This window comes from Gymnoscopelus microlampas (genome assembly GCF_963454915.1).
Source record: "Gymnoscopelus microlampas genome assembly, chromosome: 8".
Lineage (NCBI taxonomy): Eukaryota > Metazoa > Chordata > Actinopteri > Myctophiformes > Myctophidae > Gymnoscopelus > Gymnoscopelus microlampas.
This window is the reverse complement of record NC_139945.1, coordinates 8,520,629-8,546,637: the sequence shown is the minus strand read 5'-3', so window position 1 is coordinate 8,546,637 and position 26,009 is coordinate 8,520,629. Positions and strand designations below refer to the sequence as shown.

General features: G+C 40.8%; 1 protein-coding gene across 2 annotated transcripts in view; it reads left to right on the top strand.

The window, feature by feature from the left end:
* cntn5 (contactin 5) overlaps positions 1-26,009 on the top strand; it is a 400,683-nt gene that overhangs the window by 347,708 nt on the left and 26,966 nt on the right. For both annotated transcript variants that reach the window (XM_084063872.1, XM_084063871.1), the window contains exons 16-18: positions 4,918-5,076; positions 16,538-16,687; positions 21,161-21,231. In XM_084063872.1, the coding sequence (XP_083919998.1) occupies positions 4,918-5,076; positions 16,538-16,687; positions 21,161-21,231 (380 nt within the window). The remainder of the gene's footprint in view (positions 1-4,917; positions 5,077-16,537; positions 16,688-21,160; positions 21,232-26,009) is intronic.

Genomic DNA, 26,009 nt, shown 5'->3' with positions numbered 1-26,009 from the left:
CAGATCTACTCATAGCTCGAGCTCATAGCGCGGCACCGAGTGCCGTGCTATGAGCTTGTAGATCTGCTATTTTTGAAAAATCATGATTTTTTAAAATCAAATCTTTGAATAATATATATTTTAAAGAGTGATCATTTTTAACTCTTTTACAACTTCTGAGAACCACTGATATTATAGCAACATACGTTTAAAAAAAAAGATCCCCTAGAAGCAAAGATTTGAGTTACAAATGTTCGCTTGAAAAATATATATTCAAACATTTGCACCCATTTTCCACGATTTCCCCCACAAATAGGCACTCGGTGCCGCGCTATGAGCTTGTAGATCTGCTATTCTTTGAATAGCCACAGAAATCTTAAAACGGCACAGACGCGTTCCCGGTCTCAATGGATTAAGAAGCGGTTACACTTTCCACGTTCTTCTGGGGGAGGTAATGTGTTCTCTCTCGCGGCGCGCACGCACGCAAATGCAACGCGTTGCGTATTAATCTATTCATTCCCGGCGATGCCGTTTGTAGGATTAAGTGTCTTATTAGAGCGAACCATCAATATCGGAGCAAATTGAGCTCAGTGGAGCCTGGTAATTTCAGTATGGCATGGACTCAATTTCTGCATGGCTAGAGAGCCTTATAATGACTGTCGACTGAAGAGCCTTTTAACTCCAAAGATGAGGACACATATTTGATGGTGCTTGGATGGACTCAAACCTATAGGGCTTTGTTCCTGTAGTGACCAGTGGTGGACAGTAACAAATGCATCACACAACATGAAAAAAAAAAAAAAATTATATATATATAATATTATACAAAGATTTGCACGAATTAAAACAAAAATCAAAAGAATAGCAGATCTACAAGCTCGTATTTTGAATTGCCAAATAAATCAAAAAAAATTACACAGATGCGTTTTAAAGGACAACTTTGCCCGACGTTTTTCTTACCTTTACTATCATATCCCAGGACCTAGGACGAGTGGTACAGGAGCTAAAAAGCATTATTTTACACTTTGGCTATTCAAAAATAGCAGATATACAAGCTCATAGCGCGGCACCGAGTGCCGCGCTACGAGCTTGTAGATCTGCTATTTTTGAAAAATCTTGAAAATGTGTGCAAATCTTTGAAATTATATATATTTCTAAAGCGAACATTTGTTACTCAAATCTTTGCTTCTGGGGGTCCCTGGAACAAAATATTTTCAGATGGGAGTCGGCGACCAAATACATATCATATTGGGGGTCCTTGACTTGAAAAGGTTTGAGAACCACTGATATAGAAACATAGGTTTTTCAGAATACTGTTGGGATTTAGAAGACATTTGTAGAATCGGCCTCAGGTCTTAATGGGTTAAGTCACCCCTGCAAAAAGAATAAATATGTGCAGACCAGTCGAGTGCTGCAGTATTTTACTTGGGTATAGTCTCTCCTGAAGTGCCCAGGTTATTATTCTCTCTGTATCTATACTTTGACTCAAGCACTGGAGTTGAGTGCTGCAGTGTCCACCACCGATAGTAACACAACATGCACATCAATGTACTCGGCTCGCTGCAAATGCACCTTTTCAGCACAACAACCCTTCTAATGGTTGTGCCCTTCTATGGTGGACACAGTGTGTTGGTTTTCATTGAGCGTGCCAGCTGCTGGCGTTTTTTCTTCTACATCTGTTCCCCTGGAGTCTTCAGATGCAATGCTGCACACAGCAGATTCCATTTACCTCTTAACCCATTAAGACCGGGAACGCATCTGTATCACTTTTAGATTTCTTTAGGCTTTTCAAAAATAGCAGATATACAAGCTCATAGCGCGGCACCGAGTGCCGCGCTATGAGCTTGTATATCTGCTATTTTTGTAAAATCATGAAAATGTGCGCAAATCTTTGAATATATATATATATTTTTTAAAGCGTTAGGATTTAGAAAACACATTTTTAATCGGCCTCATGTCTTAATGGGTTAACCCATTCCATCCGGGAACACATCTACACAATGTCTTCTAAATCCAGACTAAAAACAGGTTTCTGAAAAAAAAAAATCAGTGGTTCTCGAACTTTTTTCATGTCAAGGACCCCCAAAATGATTGGCCATATCGAAATAATAATTTCCGGGGACCCCAGAAACAAAGATTTGAGTTACAAATGTTCGCTTTAAAAAAATATATATATTCAAAGATTTGCAAAAAAAAATCACGATTTAAAAAAAATAAGACATCTACGAGCTCATAGCGTGACACTCGGTGCCGCGCTATGAGCTTGTATATCTGCTGTTTTTGAATAGCCCAAGTATAAAACAATTGCTATAGCTAAAAGTCTAAAATGACACAGATGCGTTCCTGTATTGAATGGCTTAAGGCTGAGGTAAACATATGTTGTTGGGCGAGTATATAAAACGCAGGCACAGGTCTATAGCATTACAGCTGTCATGCTCGGCGGAGCCGGCAAACTGCCTTTGGAAAAATAAAAAATAGCTTCGCCGCGGAGCTTAAATCAGCGTGAATTTCTTGGCCGGTTGAACCGCGTCGGAACCCAAATCCTGGTCTGGTGGTTGAGGCAGGAGTTGTTTGGGTTGCTGTCGGGTGGAAACCTCATATGTATTATGCATTTTTTGATTTGAGCTAAAAAAGCATTATTTTACACTTTGGCTATTCAAAAATAGCAGATATACAAGCTGGTAGCGCGGCACCGAGTGCCGCGCTACCAGCTTGTAGATCTGCTATTTTTTGAAAAATCATGAAAATGTGTGCAAATCATTGAATACATATATTATTTTAAAGCGAACATTTTTTACTCAAATCTTTGCTTCATGGGGGTCCCTGGAACAACATGTTTTGAGATGGGGGTCCGCGGCCAAATACATATAATTTTGGGGGTCCTTGACATGGAGAATTTTGTGCAGTATTTTCAGAAAACCGTTAGGATTTAGAAGACATTTTGTAGAATCAGTCTCAGGTCTCCATAGGTTAAAAAATCACACCCTGTGTGAAGAGAGTGGTGCCGTTGATGAGCCCCGTATTGGTATTGATGTTGTCATCAATGTTTGTTTATTGGACATACATACATACGGACGGACACACAGACAAAGTCAGATATAGGAGTGGTTGGCACCACTCAAAAATAGCAGATCTACTTGCTCAAAATGCGTCGTTTTGAACCTGTATCGGTTATTTTTGCTGCTTTCGCGTGACACTGTGCTATGACAAAGTAGAGCATTCATTTACAAAAAGCAACAACATAGAAAGCTCAAATATGGAGATACAAGGTTTCCGCCCATGCACTCGGCTAATAGCGGCGATGCGCGGCGATAGCATGGCTGCCGAGCTCCAGCTCCTTGGCGGTTTGATTGGAAACACCTGAGGAGATTGTGTTTGTGTCGTTCCGGGTTGTTCTCCTCTCCCTGGGCCGTTGTACACGGCTGTGTCTTGCATCAGCGGTGGAGCTGATGTTTAATTTGGCTGGTTTGTCTCTGTACCTCCAGCGGTTGAGGAAATACTCGCGATAGTAAAAGTGTTAATGTTTTGTGTGAGTAACGGTAAAAAAAAATCAAAATGATACTTAAATTAAAGTACCCAAAGTACAAGTACTCATTATGCAGACTGTCCCATTTCGCACGTTAGTTTTTTTTTTTAAAGTCTTCCAAAAATAGCAGATCTGCAATTTTCAAATAACTGAAGCATAATATACAGTACAGGGCTTAACACATTGGCTGCCAAAAACGCAGATCTGCGTTTTATTGATTTTTTTTTTTTTTTTTTTTTGACCCAAAGACCAAGGAGATATGATTTTTCGAAGATTTAGACTCCCCCATCCACTTCCTTGTTAACTTAAAACTTAAAAATTCTGTATCTCGGCACCTGAGTACTTCTACTGCAAAAAATCTGAAATAATTGGCAGCCAATGTGTTGGTTTATGTACCATATGTTTTGTAGTAATGATGTCATTTCTACAAAGTAACTAAATCTGTCAAATGATTTAAACTATAATTTTACACAACACACACACGTTGCGAGCTTGTAGATCGCCTATTTTCAGTGTGAGACACCGGGCATGCAACCAGGTATTAGTCTTACGTTTCCACTTAACACTATGGTTACCAGAGTCCCTCAGGGTTCTATACTAGCGTCTTTTCTGTTTTCTGTTATTGTGGGGAAAGTTTCACTGAAAATAGCCGATTGAAATCACTGCCCATACCCTAGGTGGGGTTGGCGAAAGGGCCTCTCTGTGTGGAGTTTGCATGTTCTCCCCGTGTTCCCTATAGGGCCGTGGTTCTCAAACTTTTTCATGTCAAGGACCCCCAAATGTACACTTATTACCCCGCGGACCCCCATTTGAAAAGATATGCCAGGGACCCCCATAACTTAAGAGAAGGTTTTTACAGCTCTATAGCAGTGATTCTCAACCATTTTAATTTCAAGGACCTCCAGTTTGACATGGATTAGGGCTACGGACCCCCATTTAATGGCATTTATACCGCTGGGACCCCAATTTATATTGTAAAATCAATGTTAGTTTAACTCTGAGAGTGACTTTTTCTCGTTGTGAGCTTGTTGATCGGCTATTTTCTGCGTAAGCTTTCCCCACAATACGGATGCTGGCGTTTAACCTGAGGCCGATTCTAAAGATGTTTTCTAAATCCTATAGTTTAAAAAAATATATATATAAAAAAAAGAACTCGTACCTGCTATTTTTGAATAGCCAAGGAAATCTTAAAATGACACAGATGCGTTCCCGGTCTCAATGGTTTCCTCCGTCGTGTGTGTGTGTGTGTGTGTGTGTGTGTGTGTGTGTGTGTGTGTGTGTGCGTGTTTGCGTGCGTGCTTGCGTGCGTGCGTGCGTGTGCGCGCGCGTGAACTGTGAATGTAATAGTACATTGTAAAGCACTCCGGATATATATAAATACACCATTCACCATGTTGTCCCCCCCCCCCCAGGTCCCCCCGGCCCCCCTGGAGTGGTGATCGTGGAGGAGATCACGGACACTTCGGCCACGCTGTCGTGGACGGCCGGCCTGGACAACCACAGCCCTATCAGCACCTACAACCTACAGGCCCGCAGCCCCTTCTCGTTGGGCTGGCAGACCGTCAGGACAGGTAACCAACAAACCCCTTCAGACCGGGGACGGAATCTGTGTCATTTTTGGGGCGGTGTAACCGCCCCCTATAAGTGAGGTTTGGACACTGACCAATCCTGCACCGTGATTGGTCAATAGTCTTAGACTATTGACCAAGTCTACAACGCTAACGCAGTCTACAACGCTAACCCTTCCACAGTCAATGCAAATCTATACTTTTGCAAATTCAGCCAATCACATTACAGCTAGTGTCAACACCACTAGCTGTAATGTGATTGGCTGACTTTGCAAATTCAGGACTGCGATTGGCTAGCGAAACACATGACACATGTGCGGCCCTATGAATAGCAGTATGGACTTAGAAAAAACACTTATGTTTTTTCTAAGTGAATCACTTCCATCACTGTGATGACCACTGTGACCACACCGCCCACTTCACACTGGGTGTGATTTTTTAGATTTCTTTGGGCTATTAGAAAATAGCAGATCAGATATATATATATATATATATATTCAAATATTTGCACAAATGTTCAAGATTTCTTCATAGCCAAAAGTATAAAATATGGATAAAGTGGTTGCACAGATGCGTTCCCGGTTGGTTGGAATGGGATAAGGGGGGGGGGGGGGGGGGCTACAGCTTTATGCAAACTCCGCAATCTCCGAATGCTATAGAGCAGGGGTCTTCAACAGGGGGTCCGGGACCCCCAGGGGATCCTCAGAGTTACCACAGGGGGTCCGCCAAATCTTTGTGTGATATGATTTTCTTTTTTACCTTAACCACTTGAACCCTAGCATCCATTTTCTGAGGAGAACTTTAGCCAAAAAATAGCAGATCTACAAGCTCACAAGTAGATCTGCTATTTTTTTGGCAAAGAGGTGTTTGGTGTAGAGGGAAAAAAGAGTTTTAAAAAGACAATTTTATACAATATAGAGGGGGTCCCTGCTTCATCTCTCTCTCAGCTAGGGGGTCCTTGGCCTGAAAACGTTGAAGACCCCTGCTATAGAGAGTCTAGAACTACACCTCCCGAAAGCCGAGAACGGAAGCTGTCGGTCTGTTCGTCATTTCCGTTTAAATTGAGTGTGTTACTGCATACTGTATCGTCTCTGTCGGGTGGAAAAAAACTGTCCAAAACTGTGACCTTTTGGGATTCAAATTTTAAAGTAGCAGATACAAGCTCAAGTTTCGAGCTGGCAGATCTGCTGCTTTTGGTACTTTTGCGTGACGCTGTCTGTGCGAATTTAACACAAACAGTGAAAGTATGGAGATAAGAGGTTTCAGCCCGACAATAGCGATATGTATGCTAATCTTTAAAAACAAGTGACATGCTGAGGGACTTTATAAAAAAGTTGCAATGCTGTCCTCATTTCAACTGCTGTGTAATTTTTCTTTTTTGGCGGCTGTTCAGTAGAGCTTAGTAAAACGTCTGTTGAGTTTGTATTAAATGTCAGTGGTTTGAATGCTCTTCAGAGCCCTCTCAAAGGTTACAAAAAAACTGAAATAATAAGGCAAATCGCTGCTGTCAGGCAGAAACCTCTTTGGGTTTTTGGTAAATCAATGCCCTACTTGATCATACTACAGCATCACACAAAAGCATCAAAAGTAGCGGATCCGCAAGCAACGCGTTTCGAGCTTTAGTCCAGTCATGTTGGACCTCAAAATCTAAGTAATTGTAACAGAATTCTTTTCTTCACAGACCATTCCAATAATTGCCCGCCAATTATTGTCAAAAAGTCATATAAAATGATGGTTAGTCCAATTTTTATTCGGCTCAGATTTCAATTGACATCCATTACATTACATTTTGAGGTGAGGAATTTAGATAAAATATCAAAATAATATTTTTTAGCCATTTTTGAACTAATATAACAGAACTACAGGATGTTATTATCAGATATTCTAGCAGTATTTCATATCAAAGTATTATTTTTTCCACCATACATCTTTCCACTCAAACAGAGAGCGTCTCCTTTCAAACCCCAATGGTTCTAATCAGCCCCCCGCCCACAGGAGTGGCCCAATTCACTCACAACTTGCTACAAAAATCGCTCATGAAAAAATATATAATCTACTACATTTCATTTTCCACCTTCACATGTGTCTCCTTCTCTAATAATCAAAAAGTGCTATATATTTCATCTCGCAATGTACTTCCGGATGGTTCGTTTTGCACCTTTTTTTGCCACATCGGTCACGGGAAAGAAATAAGCACTGCCGTGGTCTATGGAAACGAGCCCAAAAGTGCACCCAAATAAGCCCCAAATCGCTTAGACAAACAGTCAGACCTGGCAACGCAGCCTACGCCAATCATGCGTGAGAGATCTACAAGCTATGGGGCAGAGACGCCACCGTATCTTAGCAACAACTACAGCGCTCACTCTCATTGGTCGTGTCACGCTAAGAGCAGTTTCCAGACAATGGCATCGCAGAGAGCTTGCTGTAGGCATCACAGTCAGTCGCACACGACGGACAGGGCGCTGTGATAGCTGCCATGTCGCTAACGCTAACGTGGTTGTCATGCCTGCAGCGGCTGTGCAATCACTTTGTCAACAATGCACGTTCGTGTGGTGATTGTCAATATTGCTGCTCAGTTAGTCCATTGTAGATGCTGTATGTTTGTGTGTGTCTTCTGGAGAACTATGTAGCTCCACACCAACTGCAGTAACTAACGTAATGGCAGGACCGCCCCGTGCAACGCATGTTTAGGCTGCATTATGGTCATGTAGTAATTTCAAATAATTTCGCTCCGATTAGAGCAGTGCTTATCAACCTTTTCTGGCCCCCCCCCCCCCCCCCCCCCCCCAAAAGAATCGTACTTGCTCTGGGGACCCCCCCATTTTGCTTTGCTTTGCTTTGCTTTGCTTGCCTCCGTTCCACAAGTAAATATTGTGAAAATAGCAGATCTACAAGCTCACAACGCCTCACGTTGAGACACTTTGTACGCTTCTAGATCGGCTATTTTCTACATGATTGCCTCTTTCTTAGATTATTTCACAATGTGGCCAATGTTTTTATAGTATAGTTTGTTGACTACTTTTGATGCAGAAATGGTCATTTCCTTTACTTTCGTTTTTTTATTGTCTCCGCCAGGCCGAAAGGTATGGCGCAAGACTGTTTCACCCCCTGTCCGTCCGCTTTTTGCTAAACACATTTCTCACAGTACTCCTACATATTTTGCCCAAACATCACGCAAATCGGTACACAGTATCTCCACAGTCATTAAAAAAAAGGCTCTTTCAGATTTTTCATATTCCATCCTGATTGGCTAAAATGGCTTCCAAAGTCTGCAGGACTGCTCCGTTTGGACCAAAATGCCTCACATTATGAACACAGCATGCACTTTCCGTGCAACTTTGCACCCACATTCCCACTATGCCGAGGAAGACATTCCACTTGAGATTTCTCTAATCAGCCTCATGGTGGCGCTATAACAGCCCGATGTGGAGAGTCAGTGAGAGCTGGATAAACAAGGTAAAATGTGTCAAAAGGAGTCTGTACGTCTGTCGATAAATGAACACATGACGTCGGTGGGAGAGGACATATTGTGTCTTTTGGACAAACAGCAGCGTGGTGCTGATGTTTGTTGTGTGAAGCAGCTTAATGTCAGAGTGTTTGTGTTGGAGCGCCTCAGTGCGGCTGCAGAGTTCATGTGCAGCCTCTTCCAGAGAGAGACAGAGACACTAGAAACTCTGCTGGAGATATAAAAAAACACTGCTGGCCATTGACTTTCATATGGACATTGATCTACACACTGCAGGTATATCTGCTTCACACACAACATCAAACTACACACTACAGGTATGATGCAGCGCTTGCATTCCAGCCAGCATGCCAGCGTAGTTCCCACATGGTTTCAAGGTGGGCTAAACCATATGGACCCCATGTCAGCAATGTCAGCGGCATCCACTTCAGTCCCAACTGCGATGCCTATGCAGGCTATAAGTAGCTTCTACCTGGCCCTTAGGTGGGCCCCAACTAGCCATGTTTATGTGGGACCAAGGCGGGTCCTAACTGGGTTTGCCCATGCAGGCTTTAACTGGGTTCTACCTGGGCCCTAGGTGTACCCTAACCAACCAGACTGCAGTGCCCATCGCTCCAATTGTTGTGACGTCAGGGCTCTCAATACTGCACATTGGTGGAGGAGGAGGGGCCGCAGGGCGCCCGCACACATCGCTGAACCAATGGTAGCCCACGGATGTTTCCTCTGGGGATTTACAATCTGCCCCTCTATGCCACATATCATCCACACTACAGGGTCTTCACTGACCCAGCCACGGCCCCACTGGCCCTCATGACGCTACGCCACTTAAATGAGCTGCCAAGTGGCCGCGGGCGCTACGTGGGCGTGGCCGCGGGCTAGACGCGAGCCCCCGCGTAGCGGGGGCGAGCTTCTAGTCATTTCAATGAGGTGTCCAGAACCACACACTAAAAAGCCCTAAGAAATCCTAGCTGCGGAAGTATGTTTAATTGGCATTAATCCAAGATGTCCACCATGCAATTGTTGTCAAAAAGCCATAGAACTTGTATGGTGAGTCAATGTCAATTAAACATATTTCCGGAACTAGGATTTCTTAGGACTTTTAGTATGTTGTTCCGAAATGACGTACGAAACAGATTCTGTTACAATTACTTTGATGTTAAATGCTAGTTTGCTAGACTATCTGGTAATAACATCCTGTAGTTCTGTTATATTGGTTCAAACATGGCAACAAAATATGAAGACATTTCATCAAAATGTATGTTGGATGTCAAGTACAATTTGACTCACCATCATTTTATATGGCTTTTTGACCAAAATTGGCGGCCATTTTGAATCGATGCCAATTAAACATTAAACATTAAACCGCACCTAGGAACAGTTTTGTTACATACAGTATGAGGTTTCCACCCGACAGAGACAAAATCCTTTGTTCATCCAATAATCTTTCACCCTAGATGCTCATTTGTTTGTTTGTATGTTTTGTTTTTTGGTTTCTTAACCCATTAAGACTCTGTGTGTCATTTTTTGATTTATTTGGCTATTCAAAAATCATGAAAATGCGTGGCAAAATCTTGGATTATATATATTTTTTAAAGCAAACATTTGTAAAATATTTTGTTCCAGGAACCCTTAGAAGCAAAGATTTGAGTTACAAATGTCCCAAAAAAAAGGGGGGGAAATCAAATATTTGCACAACTTTTCATGATTTTTCAAAAATAGCAGATCTACAAGCTCATCTATGAGCTTCTATTCTACTATTTTTTAATAACCCAACGAAATCTAAAAATGACACACAGATGCGTTCCCGGTCTTAAAGAGTTAAAAAAAAAACGAAGCCATCTATTATTATCATTTAGTGTCAAAGGGATGCCAGGTTGTCTTCCAATGATGTGATACATAGCCTACCGTGTGAGAGTAATGGCACAGAGTTTGGGGGGTTGATAATGACTTAGATAAATCACTCTCTGCGTGTTTCCTTTTCGTTGCTGTCGGGCAGAAATCTCATATCTCCATATTTCAACTTTTTAATGTATTTTTTTAGTATAAATGAATGACCTAGTTGTACAGTGTCACACAATAGTTCTACTAGTAGATCTGCTATTTTTGCTTTTGCTTTTTTTGAGTGGTGCCAACCACTCCTACATTTGACTTTGTCCGTGTGTCCGTATGTCCGTCCGTATGTTTGAGCACGGCTGATTGGTCAAGCTTCACGTGACACGTGACAATATGTTGTCACGTGTCACGTGACAACATATTGTTGCTGATTGCAACACAAGGATACAACCAGTTACACTTTCAAAGGCACCACTCTCTTCACACTGGGTGTGATTTTTTTTTATTGAAAGTGGTTATGGCGTGTCTGTTTTTTTATATATACATATTGACAGTGGTGTAAAGTAACTAAGTACATTTACTCAAGTACTGTACTTAAGTACAATTTTGAGGTACTTTTACTTCACTGGAGTATTTGCTATTTTCAATACTTCTACTTCTAGTCCACTACATCTCAGAGGCAAATATTGTACTTTCACTCCACTACAATTACTTGAAAACTTGAGAAGTTACTAGTTACTTTTCAGATATAAATGATTAAAACATACATTAACCACTTCAGCCCTATTTTATACATAGGCTATTTGAAAATAGCCGATCTACAAGCTCACAACGCGTCGCGAAGCGACGCGTTGTGAGCTTGCAGATCTGCTATTTTCAAGCATTCTAGTACTTTTACTTTTGGTACTTTAAGTACATGTTGATACCAATACTTTTGTACTTTTAGTCAAGTCAATTTTGAATTCCAGACTTTTACTTGTAGCGGAATATTCCTCCAATGCAATATTGATACTTTTACTTAAGTAAGAAATGTGGGTACTTTTTTCCACCGCTGCATATTGAACCAATGAAAAGTATTAATAAGCGCTTGTGACTAAATAACAACTACAGGATCCTTTTAAGTAACAGTTTTGGAGCGACAATGTTTCCACCCAGACAGACAGTGATGTTTTGGTTCCTCACCGTTCCAACACCATGCTAATGTGATGGAAACACAATTAGACCCCTGTGAGGCAGGAGCCAGTTAGGGCGGATATTTGAAGTGGTCGGGGAGTCATCAGATCGTTAAGCACTTCACACTGCAGTCTAAAGTCTCTTTGTTGAAGTCGGCTGTCATATATCGCTGTGGTTTTCACACTGTACGATTGATCGCCGACAAGCGATACCACACACTGCAAGATGTTTCACCACGATGTGATCCATGTGAGTGCCGTGCGCTATGAGCTTGTGTGCAAATCTTTGAATATATATATACATTTTTAACTCAAATCTTTGCTTCTGGGGGTACCTGGAACCAAATATTTTGAGATGGGGGGCGGTCCCCGGACAAATACATATCATTTTGGGGGCCCTTGACATGAAAAAGGTTCGATAACCACTGTTATTATAGCAACATTAAGTTTTTTTGTTTTTTTAAATCACACCCAGTGTGAAGTGGGCGGTGTGGTCACAGTGGTCATCAGAGTGGGTGATTCACATAAATGTGTTTTTTTTAAGTGCACAGTATTTATAGGACTGCACATGTGTCATGTGTTTCACTAGCCAATCACAGTCCTTAATAGAGTCAACCAGTGTACAATGGTGGCCAATCACGGTGCAGGGTTAGGGGGGTACAATGGTGGCCAATCACAGCGCAGGGTTGGGGGGGTGCAATGGGTGGGGGTCCAAACCTCACATATAGGGGCGGTTGCACGGCCCAAAAAAAAAATGTTAGGATTTAGAAGACATTTGTTGTAGAATCCCCAGAAGCAAAGACTTGAGTTCAAAGTTGAATTCAAAGTTTTGCAACAAAAACAAGCTGGTCTACAAGCTAACCATTATTTCATACTTTTGGCTATTCAGAAATAGCAGATCTACAAGCTCATAGCGCGGCATCGAGTGCTGCGCTATGAGCTTGTAGATCTGCTATTTCTGAAAAATCTAAAACATTTTGTGCAAATCTTTGAATATATATATATTTTTTAAAGCTAACATTTGTAACTCAAATATTTTCTTCTGGGGGGTCCCTGGAACAAAAAAAATTGTGATGGGGGTCCGCAGCCATTTTCCCCCCCTAAATCCTAACACTATGTTGCCATATCAGTGGTGCTCAAACTTTTCCATGTCAAGGACCCCCAAAATGATATGAATTTGGCTGCGGACCCCCATCTCAAAATGTGTTGTTCCAGGGACCCCTCAGAAGCATAGAGAGAGAGAGAGAGAGAGAGAGAGAGAGAGAGAGAGAGAGAGAGAGAGAGAGAGAGAGAGAGAGAGAGAGAGAGGAGAGAGAGAGAGATATGCACACAGTTTAACAATTTAAAAAAAATAATTGCAGATCTACGTGCTATGAGCTTGTAGATCTGCTATTTTTGAATAGCCCAAAGTATCAAATAACTGTGTCAATAATAATGACACAGTATGCGTTCCAGGATTGAATGTTTTCTTTTTTTTAAAGGTAAAAAAAAAAGGTAAAAAAAACAAAACGGAGAAACTCAGGTTTGCGGTCTAAGTGGTTCATATGAGTGAGTGAGGTAAATGGCTCTCCAACGCAGCAAACAGAGTTATCAGTTCATGTTTGAAGAGCAAACGAGCCTGACTGAGCGGCCCTAAAGAGCGGCTCTGCGTCCCGCGATAAGACTGTGAGCTCTGTTGCTGTTTCACTGAATGTCTGGCCTCACGTTGGCTCAGAGATATAAGCCTCGGCTTCATTCATGTCATGCATACACATGCTCTCAGTCTTAACCCATTAAAGACCGGGGACGCATCTGTGTGTCATTCTTTAGATTTCTTTGGCTATTCAAAAATAGCAGATCTACAAGCTCGTAGATCTGCAATTATTTGTGAAAAATCGTGAAAATGTGTGCATATCTTTGAATATATATATATATATATGTTTTAAAGCAAACCTTTTTTCTCTGATCTATGCTTCTGAGGGGTCCCTGGAACAACACATTTTGAGATGGGGGTCCGCGGCCAAATTCATATCATTTTGGGGGTCCTTGACATGGAAAAGTTGGAGCACCACTGATATGGCAACATAGTGTTAGGGTTTAGGGGGAAAAAATGGCTGCGGACCCCCATCTCAAAATATGTTGTTCCAGGGACCCCCCAGAAGCAAAGATTTGAGTTACAAATGGTCGCTTTGAAAAATATACATATTCAAAGATTTGCACAAAATGTTTAAGATTTTTCAGAAATAGCAGATTTACAAGCTCATAGCGCGGCACTCGGTGCCGCGCTATGAGCTTGTAGATCTGCTATTTTTGAATAGCCAAAAGTATGAAATAGTTGGTTATAGCTAAAAAAAAATCTAAAATGACACAGATGCGTTCCTCTCGGTCTAAAGGGGTTAATGTTTGTTTATTGTTGTAGGGGGCTAATATTGACCAAGCCTGATTACGGCGGCCCGGGAGAGAGGCCAGATTAGGCGCGTTAATCTGTCGGAAGAGCAATCGTTAATACTCTCATAACACGTGACACGAGGCTGCTCACGACTAGCGACATGAATACTGATGCAAGTTCTATTATAATACAATGAAATACTGTCTCTCTCTGCCTTAAAGGTAGGGTAAGTGATATTATTTTTGGTTAAAACAAAAGCTAAATTCTGATAGTATTCATTGCTATGGAGTGTTATAGAGCGCGTCAGAGAGACCCCTGTTACTGTGACAGGGGTCTCTCTGTCTCTCCAGCTCTTTAATAAACACAAAATACATTTTCAGGTAGGTGACACAATTTCAGCCAATCAGGAGAGAGTACCCATTTATCAGCTTCATTTTTTATAGTGTTCCCGTTCCAATTGTGTCTGCTCATTTCTTTGTGTGATCACCTCCAATTGTACTTGTTTAATCTGTATCCCGACTGAGTTCTCTATCCTGATTGGATAAAATTGGTATCCCGACCTGAAAATGTATGTTCTGTTTAATAAAGAGCTGGAGAGACATGGAGACTCCTGTTACTGGACAAACACTCTATAGCAATGAGTACTGTCAGAATATAGAGCTATTTAACACAAAGAAACACCAAAGAAAATCACTTACCATACCTTTAACATGACACGACGCGACACGACACAGAGGCCACACCATCATGAGGTACTCATGCAGTGATACTACTTTCAGTTCATCTGGTTTTATGCCTTTGGGTCGTCGAGCTCTGAGTATAACCACTTGAACTCCAGCATCCATTTTCTGGTTGGGAAACATTATCCAAAAATAGAGGTGCCACAAGCTCGCAACACCTCGCAATGTGACACATTATTATCGCCAGTGGTGGAAAAAGTACTACCAAAAGTAAAAGTACTAACATTTTTGAAAATAGCAGATCTACAAGCTCACAACATGTCGCAATGCGACATGTTGTGAGCACATGAATAGCCTAGGTTCAAAATAGGGCTCAAGTGGTTAATGTATGTTTTATAATGTAATAATTTATATCTGCAAAGTAACTAGTAACTAAAGTTTTCAAAGAATTGTAGTGGAGTAAAAATACAATATTTGCCTCTGAGATGTAGTGGAGTAAAAGTAAAATTACTGAAAACTGGAAATACTCCGGTAGTAAAATAATATATACAGACAGGGCATAAATCAAAAGAAAAACGAAAGCTTCCCAGGGATGGACTTCCAGTCCTGCGTGAACCTACTGCAAGAGCACACCAGGGAAAACAAAAAGGTAGCACACTGCCTCATATCAGTAGGTATCAACCACAGACAAAACCAAACAGACAAAACAGCACATAAAAAGATGTCACAAACCATTCACTGGGCAACCAAAAAATGTCCTTGTGCCAACATACACATAGCTCTGATTAACTACTCAGACCAACTCAAGGTACCAGAACAGAGGAGACTAGACAACCTAAACAGGTCTATCTCACGGGTAAAACACACCCCCAAATTGGAAGACAGGGATTTCAAAACCGAAGGGGACAAAATACACTGGGTACCAGAAACAACCAAAGCAATGCTAGAGAATTGGATTACTATTTTAAACTGGAATGCCCTGCAAGGCTAATACAGACAGGGCATAAATCAAAAGGAAAAAAAAAGGATGGTTGGACGTGCCTGCCATGCACAGTCTCCAGTGAACATTTCTCACAAAGTTCACTGGCAATTGTATTTTATAGTTTGTAAACATGCCTAAAAACCTAAACCTTAAAGAAAGGTAAAATGGTTAACCCTAATTGGGAATCCTTCCCCCCTTTTTCTTAAAAAGCTCTAGGAAAGGCGAAACAGCCAAAAAGAACTTATGGCAAAGATTTAAAATGTAGATGAAAGACTTAGTTAAACAGAATGTGAAATTATAAGGACCTTAAAATTAAAGAGTAACAGGATCCCAAAAAACACGATGGCGAGAGCAAAAATTCCTTGCTCTGCCTTTTTCTGAAAGGAGGCCCTTTCTAAAAAGGCTTAGCACTGAAGTCCAACCCAAACCATTCCCTAACCAGGGGGTCCCCAGTAAAATTAGTTGATATAGCGTCACAATCATTTTAACCACGTTAACCATATTTTATACTTTGGTATTGGTACGTGAACATTTGTGCAAATCTTTGAATATATATGTATTTCATTTTCAACTCAAATCTGTGCTTCTGCGGATTCTACAAATGTCTTCTAAATCCTAACAGTTGTTTTTGAAAACAAACTTATGTTGTTATAATATCAGTGGTTTTCAAACAAGGACCCCCCCAAAAATATATGTATTTGTCCACGGACCCACCCCCCACGGACCCACCCCCCACCCAAACTCACGATGCGTTGTGAGTTTGTAGATCTGCTATTTTCAAACATTTTAGTACTTTTACTTTTGGTACTTTAAGCACATTTTGATGCCAATACTTTTTTACTTTTACTCAAGTACATTTTTAATTCTGGACTTTTACTTGTAACAGAGTACTTTTACATTGTAGTATTGATACTTTACTTATGTAAAACATTTGAGTAATTTTCCCACCACTGCCCCCCACAGACCCAGAGCCAGTCACAGGGGACATGGAGTCAGCCATGGCGGTGCAGCTCAACCCCTGGGTGGAGTACGAGTTCAGGGTGGTGGCGAGCAACGCCATCGGCACGGGAGACCCCAGCACGCCGTCCAGAGGAGTCAGGACCAAAGAAGCTGGTAAAATAATCTCCTTGCCAGTGTTGATTTTGTCGACTAAAACTATGAAGATGTTCGTCGACTACCTTTTTTTACTGACGAAAACGAAATAAAAAACAAAATAAATATAAGGTACGATGACTGTAAAACTAAGACTAAATATATTGACAATTTGGTCAACAAATAAAAACTAGACTAAAATGTCAGTGAGGGACGAGTGGAGAAGAGATCCAGTAGAACTAAAAGACAAGTCATTTTATGCTTGGTTGCGCTCGGGTGTTGCACTCTGAAAAGAGCAGATCTACAAGCTCACAACGCGTCACGCTGCGACGCGTTGTGATCGGCTATTTTCAGCATGCAACCAAGTCTAAAATCAGGCATTACGACGCCATCAAGGCCCCGCCAAAATACATCTTAGTCGACTATAATCTTATGATATTTAGTTGACTAAAACTAAACAAAAACTAAAACATTTCAGATGACTAAAATATGACTAAAACTAAATGGAATTGTATTCAAATTCAAAAGAATTTGCTGTCAAAATCAACACTGCTCTTTGCACTGTCGAGCAGTGGTGGAAAGTAACTAAGTACATATATTGTCGCTTTTTGTGGGGTTTTTTTCCCCGTAAATGAACGCCCTACTTGATCATATTACAGCGTCACACAAAAGCATCACAAGTAGCAGATCTGCAAGCTGGAAACGCAGGGCGAAGCGACACGTTTTGAGCTTGTAGATCTGCTATTTTTTGCTATTTTTGCTATTTTAATATTTTTGAATTTGAATCCTGAAAAGTAACAGTTTTGGACATATTGAGGTTTGTACCTGACAGCGACAATTTACTCAATTACTTGAGTACAATTTTGAGTTACTATTACTTTACTTGAGTATTTCCATTTTCGATAATCTATGCTTCCACGTACGCCACTACATCTCAGAGGCAAATATTGTTCTTCTTATTTACTCCACTACGATTATCTGAAAACTTTAGTTACTTTGCAGATTTAGATATTATTAAGAAATAGTATTACCCGCTTAATCCATCGTTTATACTTTGTGTATTCGCAAATAGCAGATCCCCAAGCTCTTGGAACTTTTGTACTTTCACTCAAGTCAATGAATACAGGCCTTTTTACTTATGTAACAGAGTACTCTTTACATGTGGCATTACTGCGAAGCGACACGCTGTGAGCTTGTAGATCTGCTATTTCCAGAAGAGACAAAAGATCCTCGCCCAAAGGCAGGACTCGTAAAAAAACATAAGCCCCCCGGCCTCTTGTCGTCTGAGGCGTTGCTTCCCAAAGCTGGTGATTCATGGCAGAGACAGAGCTTATGGCTGGTGCGTGCGTCAGCAGCAGAGACGGTTCAGGGCCCGCGTGGCCACATCGCCCTTGTTAGCCCGCTCAATCCGGGAACGCATCTCTTAGGCTATTCAAAAATAGCAGATCTACAAGCTATATAGCGCGGCACTCGGTGCCGCTCTATGAGAATGTTGCTCTAATGAAATTTGAAGAGCTAATATTTTCCAAAAATGTCAATAATAGTGAAAATAGCTGATCTACAAGCTCATGGCGCGTCCCATTTTTTGACACGTTGTGAGCTTTTTTAATCGTGAAAATTTGTGCAAATCTTTGAATATATATATATTTTTTAAAGCGAACATTTGTAAAATATTTTGTTCCAGCTGGGATCCCCCCCCAGAAGCAAAGATTTGAGTTACAAATGTTCGCTTTAAAAATCATATTCAAAGGTTTGCACATAATGCACACATTAAATAGCAGGTCTACAAGCTCATAGCGCGGCACTCGGTGCCGCGCTATGAGCTTGTATATCTGCTATTTTTGAACAGCCTTAAAATGACACAGATGCGTCTCCCGGTCTTAGTGGGTTAACCCGTTTCCTTTTAATTGGGAGGAGAGGACGTGGAGAAATAAGCTGCTTACATGAATTATGACAAGTTTAGTGCCTCATGCTGAAGTGGCCCAGACACTCTTCTTTTGCCCAAAGGCAGGACAAGCAGGATAAAGTATTTACACGTGGATTAAAGCAAAAACTAAAATCTCATGGCTGACATTTTTTTGTGCTGTATGGCCAAGTCCTGATGTGCAATTTGTGGAACAGTATGAAATGAGCCTACACACACACACACGCACGCACGCACGCACGCACGCACGCACGCACACACACACACACACACACACACACACACTGTTCTACAGACAGCCAACCAGGTGAAAAGAATCACGGAATGAGCCTTTAACCTTTGCTTTTATATGCAATATCCGAGAGTCTCGCATCTTCCATAAAACACTCACCGAGACCATTAGTGTTTTTGTTTTATGGAAGATGCTCCTGAAGATAATTGCTAGTTTTATCACTTCAAATGCTCTAATCTTAGCCGAGGCATTGACAGCTTGTAGATCGGCTTTTTTTCCGCTGCGCAACATGATACTATGGAAGGCATGCTGGCTTCTATGGAATCCACATGACTTGTGACATTGTAATGTGATTCAAATGTTTGTCATCAGGGCGTCCTTGAAAAAGAGAGCTTGCTCTCAATGGGTTTCCCTGAATAAATACAGGAAAAAGAAAGAAAGAAGTCAGTTGTGGCCGACTGATAACTTTAATCCATGAATTCACAGTGAGTGGACAGAGTCTAAATTCGTTTGAGTGCAAGCTCCGTCGTTTCTTGTTATTTTCATAAAAAGGGAAGAAGAAGAGGTGGGGGGGGGGGGGGCAGGGGGAGTGAGGGGAAGAGAGAGAAAAGATCAATAAAAAAAAGTACAGGTACTCAAAACATCTAGGGTGCCAAAAAACGGAGACTCTCGTTTTTGCAAATACACCCTAGTGCCATAAAGGAAGATCTACGTACACTGTACAAAGAGATATGAACGGATGTGACGTCGTTCCAAAAAAAACATCCGCCCCCCAATGATCTTGAGAAAGACACTTCTTTCTCCACATCTTTTTTTTTTGACGGGCGATCGCTCTGCAATGGCAGATCGCGGTAGAAATATACATTTTCCAGTCGAGAGACGGACCCCTACCCCATCGCCCGGACGTCTTTTGTTTACATCCGGGTCCTCGTTGTGGCTTCTAAGGCTGTCTAAACCTCTAAAAACGCTGGCACTCTGAGGATGATTTGGACGATAATACCTGGCACTCAGCGTGATAACCCATTGAGACCTGAAGCCGATTCTACATGTCTCCTAAATCTCAACAGTTTTCTGAAAAACGTATGTTTCTATATCAGTGGTGCTCAATCTTTTTCATGTCAAGGACCCCCAAAATGATATGTATTTGGCCGCGGACCCCCATCAAAATATGTTGTTCCAGGGACCCCCCAGAAGCAAAGATTTGAGTTAAAAATGTTCGCTTTAAAAATATATTTATTCAAAGATTTGCACACATTTTCACGATTTTTCAAAAATAGCAGATATACAAGCTCATAGTGCGGCACAGATAGTGCCGCACTATCTGCTATCTGCTATTTTTGAATAGCCCAAAGTGTAAAATAATGCTTTTTTTTTTTCAAAGTGAACACTTTTAACTCAAATCTTTGCTTCTGGGGGGTCCCTGGAACAAAATATTTTGATGGGGGTCCGCGGCCAAATACATATCATTTTGGGGGTCCTTGACATGAAAAAGATTGAACACCACTGATACAGAAACATACGTTTTTCAGAATACTGTTGAGATTTAGGAGACGTGTAGAATCGGCTTCAGGTCTCAATGGGTTAATTTAGTAAAAAGAAAAAAAAAACACACAAAGTTAAAACATGGAGTTAAGAGGTTTCTTCCCCCGACAGCAATGAAAAATGCACTTGGTCGCCGTCCACCACTGACTGTTCATGGCCAACAGCGTAGCGAGCTGTCTGACTCACGCGGCTCACTCATTCTCCCTCGTCTGGTGAAATATCATAATTACAAAGGTCGACGGTCACCAGGAAGTGGCTTATTTAATCTGTCCTATCTCCTCAGCGTAATTATAACGGACTAATTGCTCCCGTCTAATAGCAGTTCCTGCTCATCCGTGGCGTACGTGCTGCTGAATGCTAGAACAGCTTCACTGACTGAGCTGTGTTATTATTTCAGTCATTTCGTCGGCTGCGTGCGTGTGGCGCGACAAGATCCTGAGCGTTAATTTAACTCTGAAATTGAGTTGTGGCGACAGTTAATGGAACCAATCAATTTAGTTAATAATATAATTATTTTTCATAATTTCCATAATTTCCCTATTTTGGGGGGCATGTCGTTACAGGCGGAACGTTAAAAGAAAATCTAAAATGATGAAAATAGCTGATCTACGGTAGAAGCTCACAACGTGTTGCGATGTGACACATTGTGAACTCGTGGATCTGCTATTTTCACTTTTTTTTCCTTTTCATTTGAATCCTGAAAAGCAACAGTTTTGGAGTTATGAGGATTTCAGAGTTTGTCAAAGTGCTCATTGGCGTGGCAGAACAAAGCCAACTCACTCTTTGTCGTTGGCAGTTCCCGCGGTGGCACCGACCAACGTCAGCGGAGGGAGCGGACGGCGGCATGAACTGGTCATCTCCTGGGAGGTAAGGCCTTCTATTCAGTGGTGTAAAGTAACTTAGTACATTTACTTAAGTACTGTACTTAAGTACAATTTTGAGGAATTTGTACTTTACTTGAGTATTTCCAATTTCCAATACTTTTATTTTTACTCCACTACAATTATTTGAAAACTTTAGTTACTAGTTACTTTTCAGATATAAACTATGATATAATGAAACATACATTTACCACTTTAACCCTATTTTATACATAGGCTATTTGAAAATAGCAGATCTACAAGCTCACAACACGTCGCGATGCGACGCGTTGTGAGCTTGTAGATCTGCTATTTTCAAATATTTTTACTTTTACTTTTGGTACTTTAAGTACATTTTGATGCCAATACTTTTGTACTTTTACTCAAGTAATTTTTGAATTCTGGACTTTTACTTGTAACAGAGTATTTTTATATTGCAGTATTGGTACTTTTACTTAAGTAAAGAATTTGAGTACTTTTTCCACCACTGCATTCACTGTAACATGACTGAGGGTTTACGTCAAAGCTGCACTGTGTAACCTTCCTCTTCTACCCCGGATTTGAACCCGGTTTCCTGCATCTTTTTTTTTTTACCATTGAGCTAATAGAGCCGGCCTGCTTGCTCAGGGGATAAACTGAATCTTGACCATCAGGTCAAAATTCGTGTCAGATCCTGTGTCTATAGGTGAGACATGACCTTTGACACGATCGTCTCAATTTAAGAGAACGGGGACAAAATACAACCACCCCAATTGTATAAGTTATATTGTATTAACGTACAGATTGGACAACATGTTATGTTATTCATTACAAAAAGTGACATAGTACCACTTTAACCATGAGTTAACCCATTAAGACCTGAGGCCGCTTCTAAACATTTTCAAAATCCTAAAAAAAAAATCGGAAAAAAATATGAAAAAAATAATTTTCACGATTTTTCAAAAATAGCAGATCTACCAGCTCGTAGCGCGGCACTCGGTGCCGCGCTACGAGCTGGTAGATCTGCTATTTTTGAATAGCCAAAGACATCTAAAGTGACACAGATGCGTTCCAGGTATCAATGGGTTAAATAGACGTCAACCTTAGTCCAAAACACCAGTTTGTTTATTACGTGCTCTGAAACAGTGGTTCACAAAACACTTTGTGCCAAAGTTTGAGAGCCACTGAAATAGACCTCAGTCCCTCTAGAAATGGCTCCAAACGCAGCATAGCAAAAATAACACACACACAGCTGTACTTTGTTCTTTCTTCTCTGATTTTAGCATTCAACACAAATACTCGAAGAACTAGTTGTTGTTGTTTTCAATTCCACAACACTGTGGAAAAGAACAAATGCCTTGTTGATTTACTGTGCTGTTAAAGCATCGATCCAGGCTTTGAAATGCAAGTAAAAAGCAACTGAACCAACTACATTACGTGATCTAGATCCAGTGCACCGATCGGTGGAATCAAGGATCCAACAAACAGGTTTCTCTGGAAGCCTTTATGTTGAGACACTTGTTCTGCCCAGCTAAATGGATGATAGTTATGATACGAACCAAATGGACCCTTACAGGATGGTAACTACGATAGGATGTACACTCTTGTACACTCGCTAAATGAACACCTACGATTTCCCAGTGCAGACCATCTCAGAGATAACAATGCATTTTTTTTTTCATGTAGTGAAAGTGGTTTACAGACCATACAGACACTGAGACTGTCTGTATGGTTTATAAATATTGAACCAACGTAAAGCATTAACAAGAGCTTGTGACTAATTAACTACATTGGACCCATGTGGATCATGTTCTTTTTTTTCCCCATTTCCTGAAAAGTATTTTCGGACATTATGAGCTTTCCACCCGACAGCGACGATGATTAAACTTAAATTAAATACAAAATGAAATAAAAAAGGTTCTTAGAATCATCTGTTATACTTCTATATCCACTGTGAATCTACCTGTCAGAGGAGAGTGTGTGAGTTAATGATCACGCAAAAACCAGAAAAGCGTCTGTGTCATTTTAGATTTGAGCTTATATATATAGCAACATACGTTTTTCAAAAAACACGTATGATTTAGAACAGCACGTGGTTCTCATAAATAGCAGATCTACAAGCTCACAGTGCATCACTTCGTGCCACGCTGCGAGCTTATACAATATGTTATTTTTTAACATTTTTGAAAAATATCGAAAATGTTGTGACAATTTTGAATAATTAAAGCATTTACACAAATCCTCTCCTCTGGGGGTCCCTGGCACAAAACATTTTCAGATGGGGGGGGGGGGGGGGGGGGGGGGGGGGGGGGTCCACGGCCAAATGTATATCAATTTTGAGGGTCCTTGGCGCGAAAAAAAAGTTTGAGAGCCACTGATTTAAAAGGCATTTTGTAGAATCGGCCTCAGGTCTCAAAGGGTTAAATAAATACCTTCACTTCTTTCCGTGGCGTGGGGAATATCTGTCAGAGATTATTAAAGTGATGAAGCCCAGCTGATGGACCTGCCTTCTCCACGCTGGGTTTGCTAAAGCATGAAGGGAAACCGTTTTGGTTATTAATGACAATCTTTAAGATGTACAGATGATCCCATTAGTTCACACCCAGCCGCACTCACTTTAGCAGTGTTTATGGTGGACTTACTTTACTGTACGTTTTTAATCTTTTTCCACGTGAGGTTGGTTCTACAGGGATGGGACGATAGTTGTCATCATTTGTCAGTGGTGTAAAGTGACTAAGTATATTTACTCAAGTACACTTTTGAGGATTTTTTACTTTTCTGGAGTATTTTCAATTTTCAGCACTTTTACTTCTACTCCACTACATCAAATATTGTACTTTTACTCCACTACAATTATTTGACAACTTTAGTTACTAGTTACTTTGCAGATATATATTATTACCTTATAAATCATACATTAACCACTTTAGCCCTATTTTATACATACTGTAGGCCATTTGAAAATAGCCGATCTACAAGCTCACAACGCGTCGCATCGCGAAGCGTTGTGAGCTTGTAGATCTGCTATTTTCAAACATTTTGGTACTTTTACTTTTGGTACTTTACGTACATTTTGATACCAATACTTTTGTACTTTTACTAAAGTAAATTTAGAATTCCGGACTTTTACTTGTAACAGACTATACTTCTACATTGCAGTATTGATACTTTTACATTTACATTACAAAACATTTGAGTACTTTTTCCACCACTGTCATTTTGTTTATTACCCGGCTTGGTTGAATACTTGATTCTGATTGGTCAATCGCTTCAGCGGTCTGTTATCGTTGAATAATGATCGCTGAACTCAATAACAGACCGCTGTCTATAATCAAGCACCTGATGTTGTGCCGTATCCAACATGGCAGCCATGTAAACAAACGCACAATGTCATTTACAGCTAAACGTTGCTCCCAAGAGTGTTCTTGAAAGCATTTGAAGCGAGAACATTAGACAATGCAGTAACAGAATATTGATTCTATTGTATCAACACTTCCTGTTGTTTTCTGAGGCGACGTGTTGCACTGGACGCACCTGCCACAAATTAATAGACTACTTTCATTACCGTAAGCAATTTATTAATTTATTTAGCAGGATATTCCATGGGGAGCAGGTCATTGTTGATAATCCCAGACAGAATGTATCTCTCAATAATGACCTGCTCCCCATTGATTATCCCTTGCTTATTGCGATAAAAAAAAATTGCAATAATAATATTGCAGAGATTTTGATTTATCGTGAAATTGTCAATCACGCTGGGACCTGAGTTGGCTCTGTGTGCCGTCCACACCAAATCTCTTCATCATCAAATAGCAGATGACTAGCTGTGACTCTGTCCATGGTGCTGAATTCATGTTATAACATTGAGACTAGCTGTGACTCTGTCCATGGTGCTGAATTCATGTTATAACATTGAGACTAGCTGTGACTCTGTCCATGGTGCTGAATTCATGTTATAACATTGAGACTAGCTGTGACTCTGTCCATGGTGCTGAATTCATGTTGTAACATTGAGACTAGCTCTGCCTCAACGTAATTTCCTTGTGCGGTACTGCCGCCAAATTCTGGTACTTCCGTTTTAGACACTCAACCGGCTAGGTCTTACCCAGCTTGGGGTGGAAGTGGTTAACAAAAGTGGCATTTTAAGAGTTTTAACCCATTAAGACATGAAGCTGATTCTACAAATGTCTTCTAAATCCTAACAGTGTTCTGAAAAAAACGTATGTTTCTATATCAGTGGTTTTCAAACGTTTTCATGTCAAGGACCCCCATAATTATATGTATTTTGGCCACCGACCCCCATCTCAACATATTTTGTTCCAGGGACCCCCAGAAGCAAAGAATAGAGTTAAAAATGTTCGCTTTAAATAATATATATTCAAAGATTTGCACACATTTTCACGATTTAAAAAAAAAATAGCAGATGTACAAGCTCGTAGTGCGGCACTCGGTGCCGCGCTACGAGCTTGTATATCTGCTATTTTTGAATAGCCAAATGATGCTTTTTCGTTCAAATGAAAAAGTGACAGAGATGCGTTCCAGGTCCTAATGGGTTAATTGCTATCATGTTGGCTATAACCGTGACGTGAAATGTTCCTAATCGTCCTGTCCCTAGTTGGTTGGCGGTTGCAGTCTCGGTATCATCAAGGCGGCCGGGTGACGCACAGCAACAGAATAGAAGAAGAAAAAAAAAAAACGAATCATGAAAGTGTCAGTAGACGAGTGCAGGCAGAAAGAAAACAGGATCAATAGTCTATAGAGGTTCTGGAGATGAAAAGAAGGTTGAATTCTTTGTGGGATTTGATG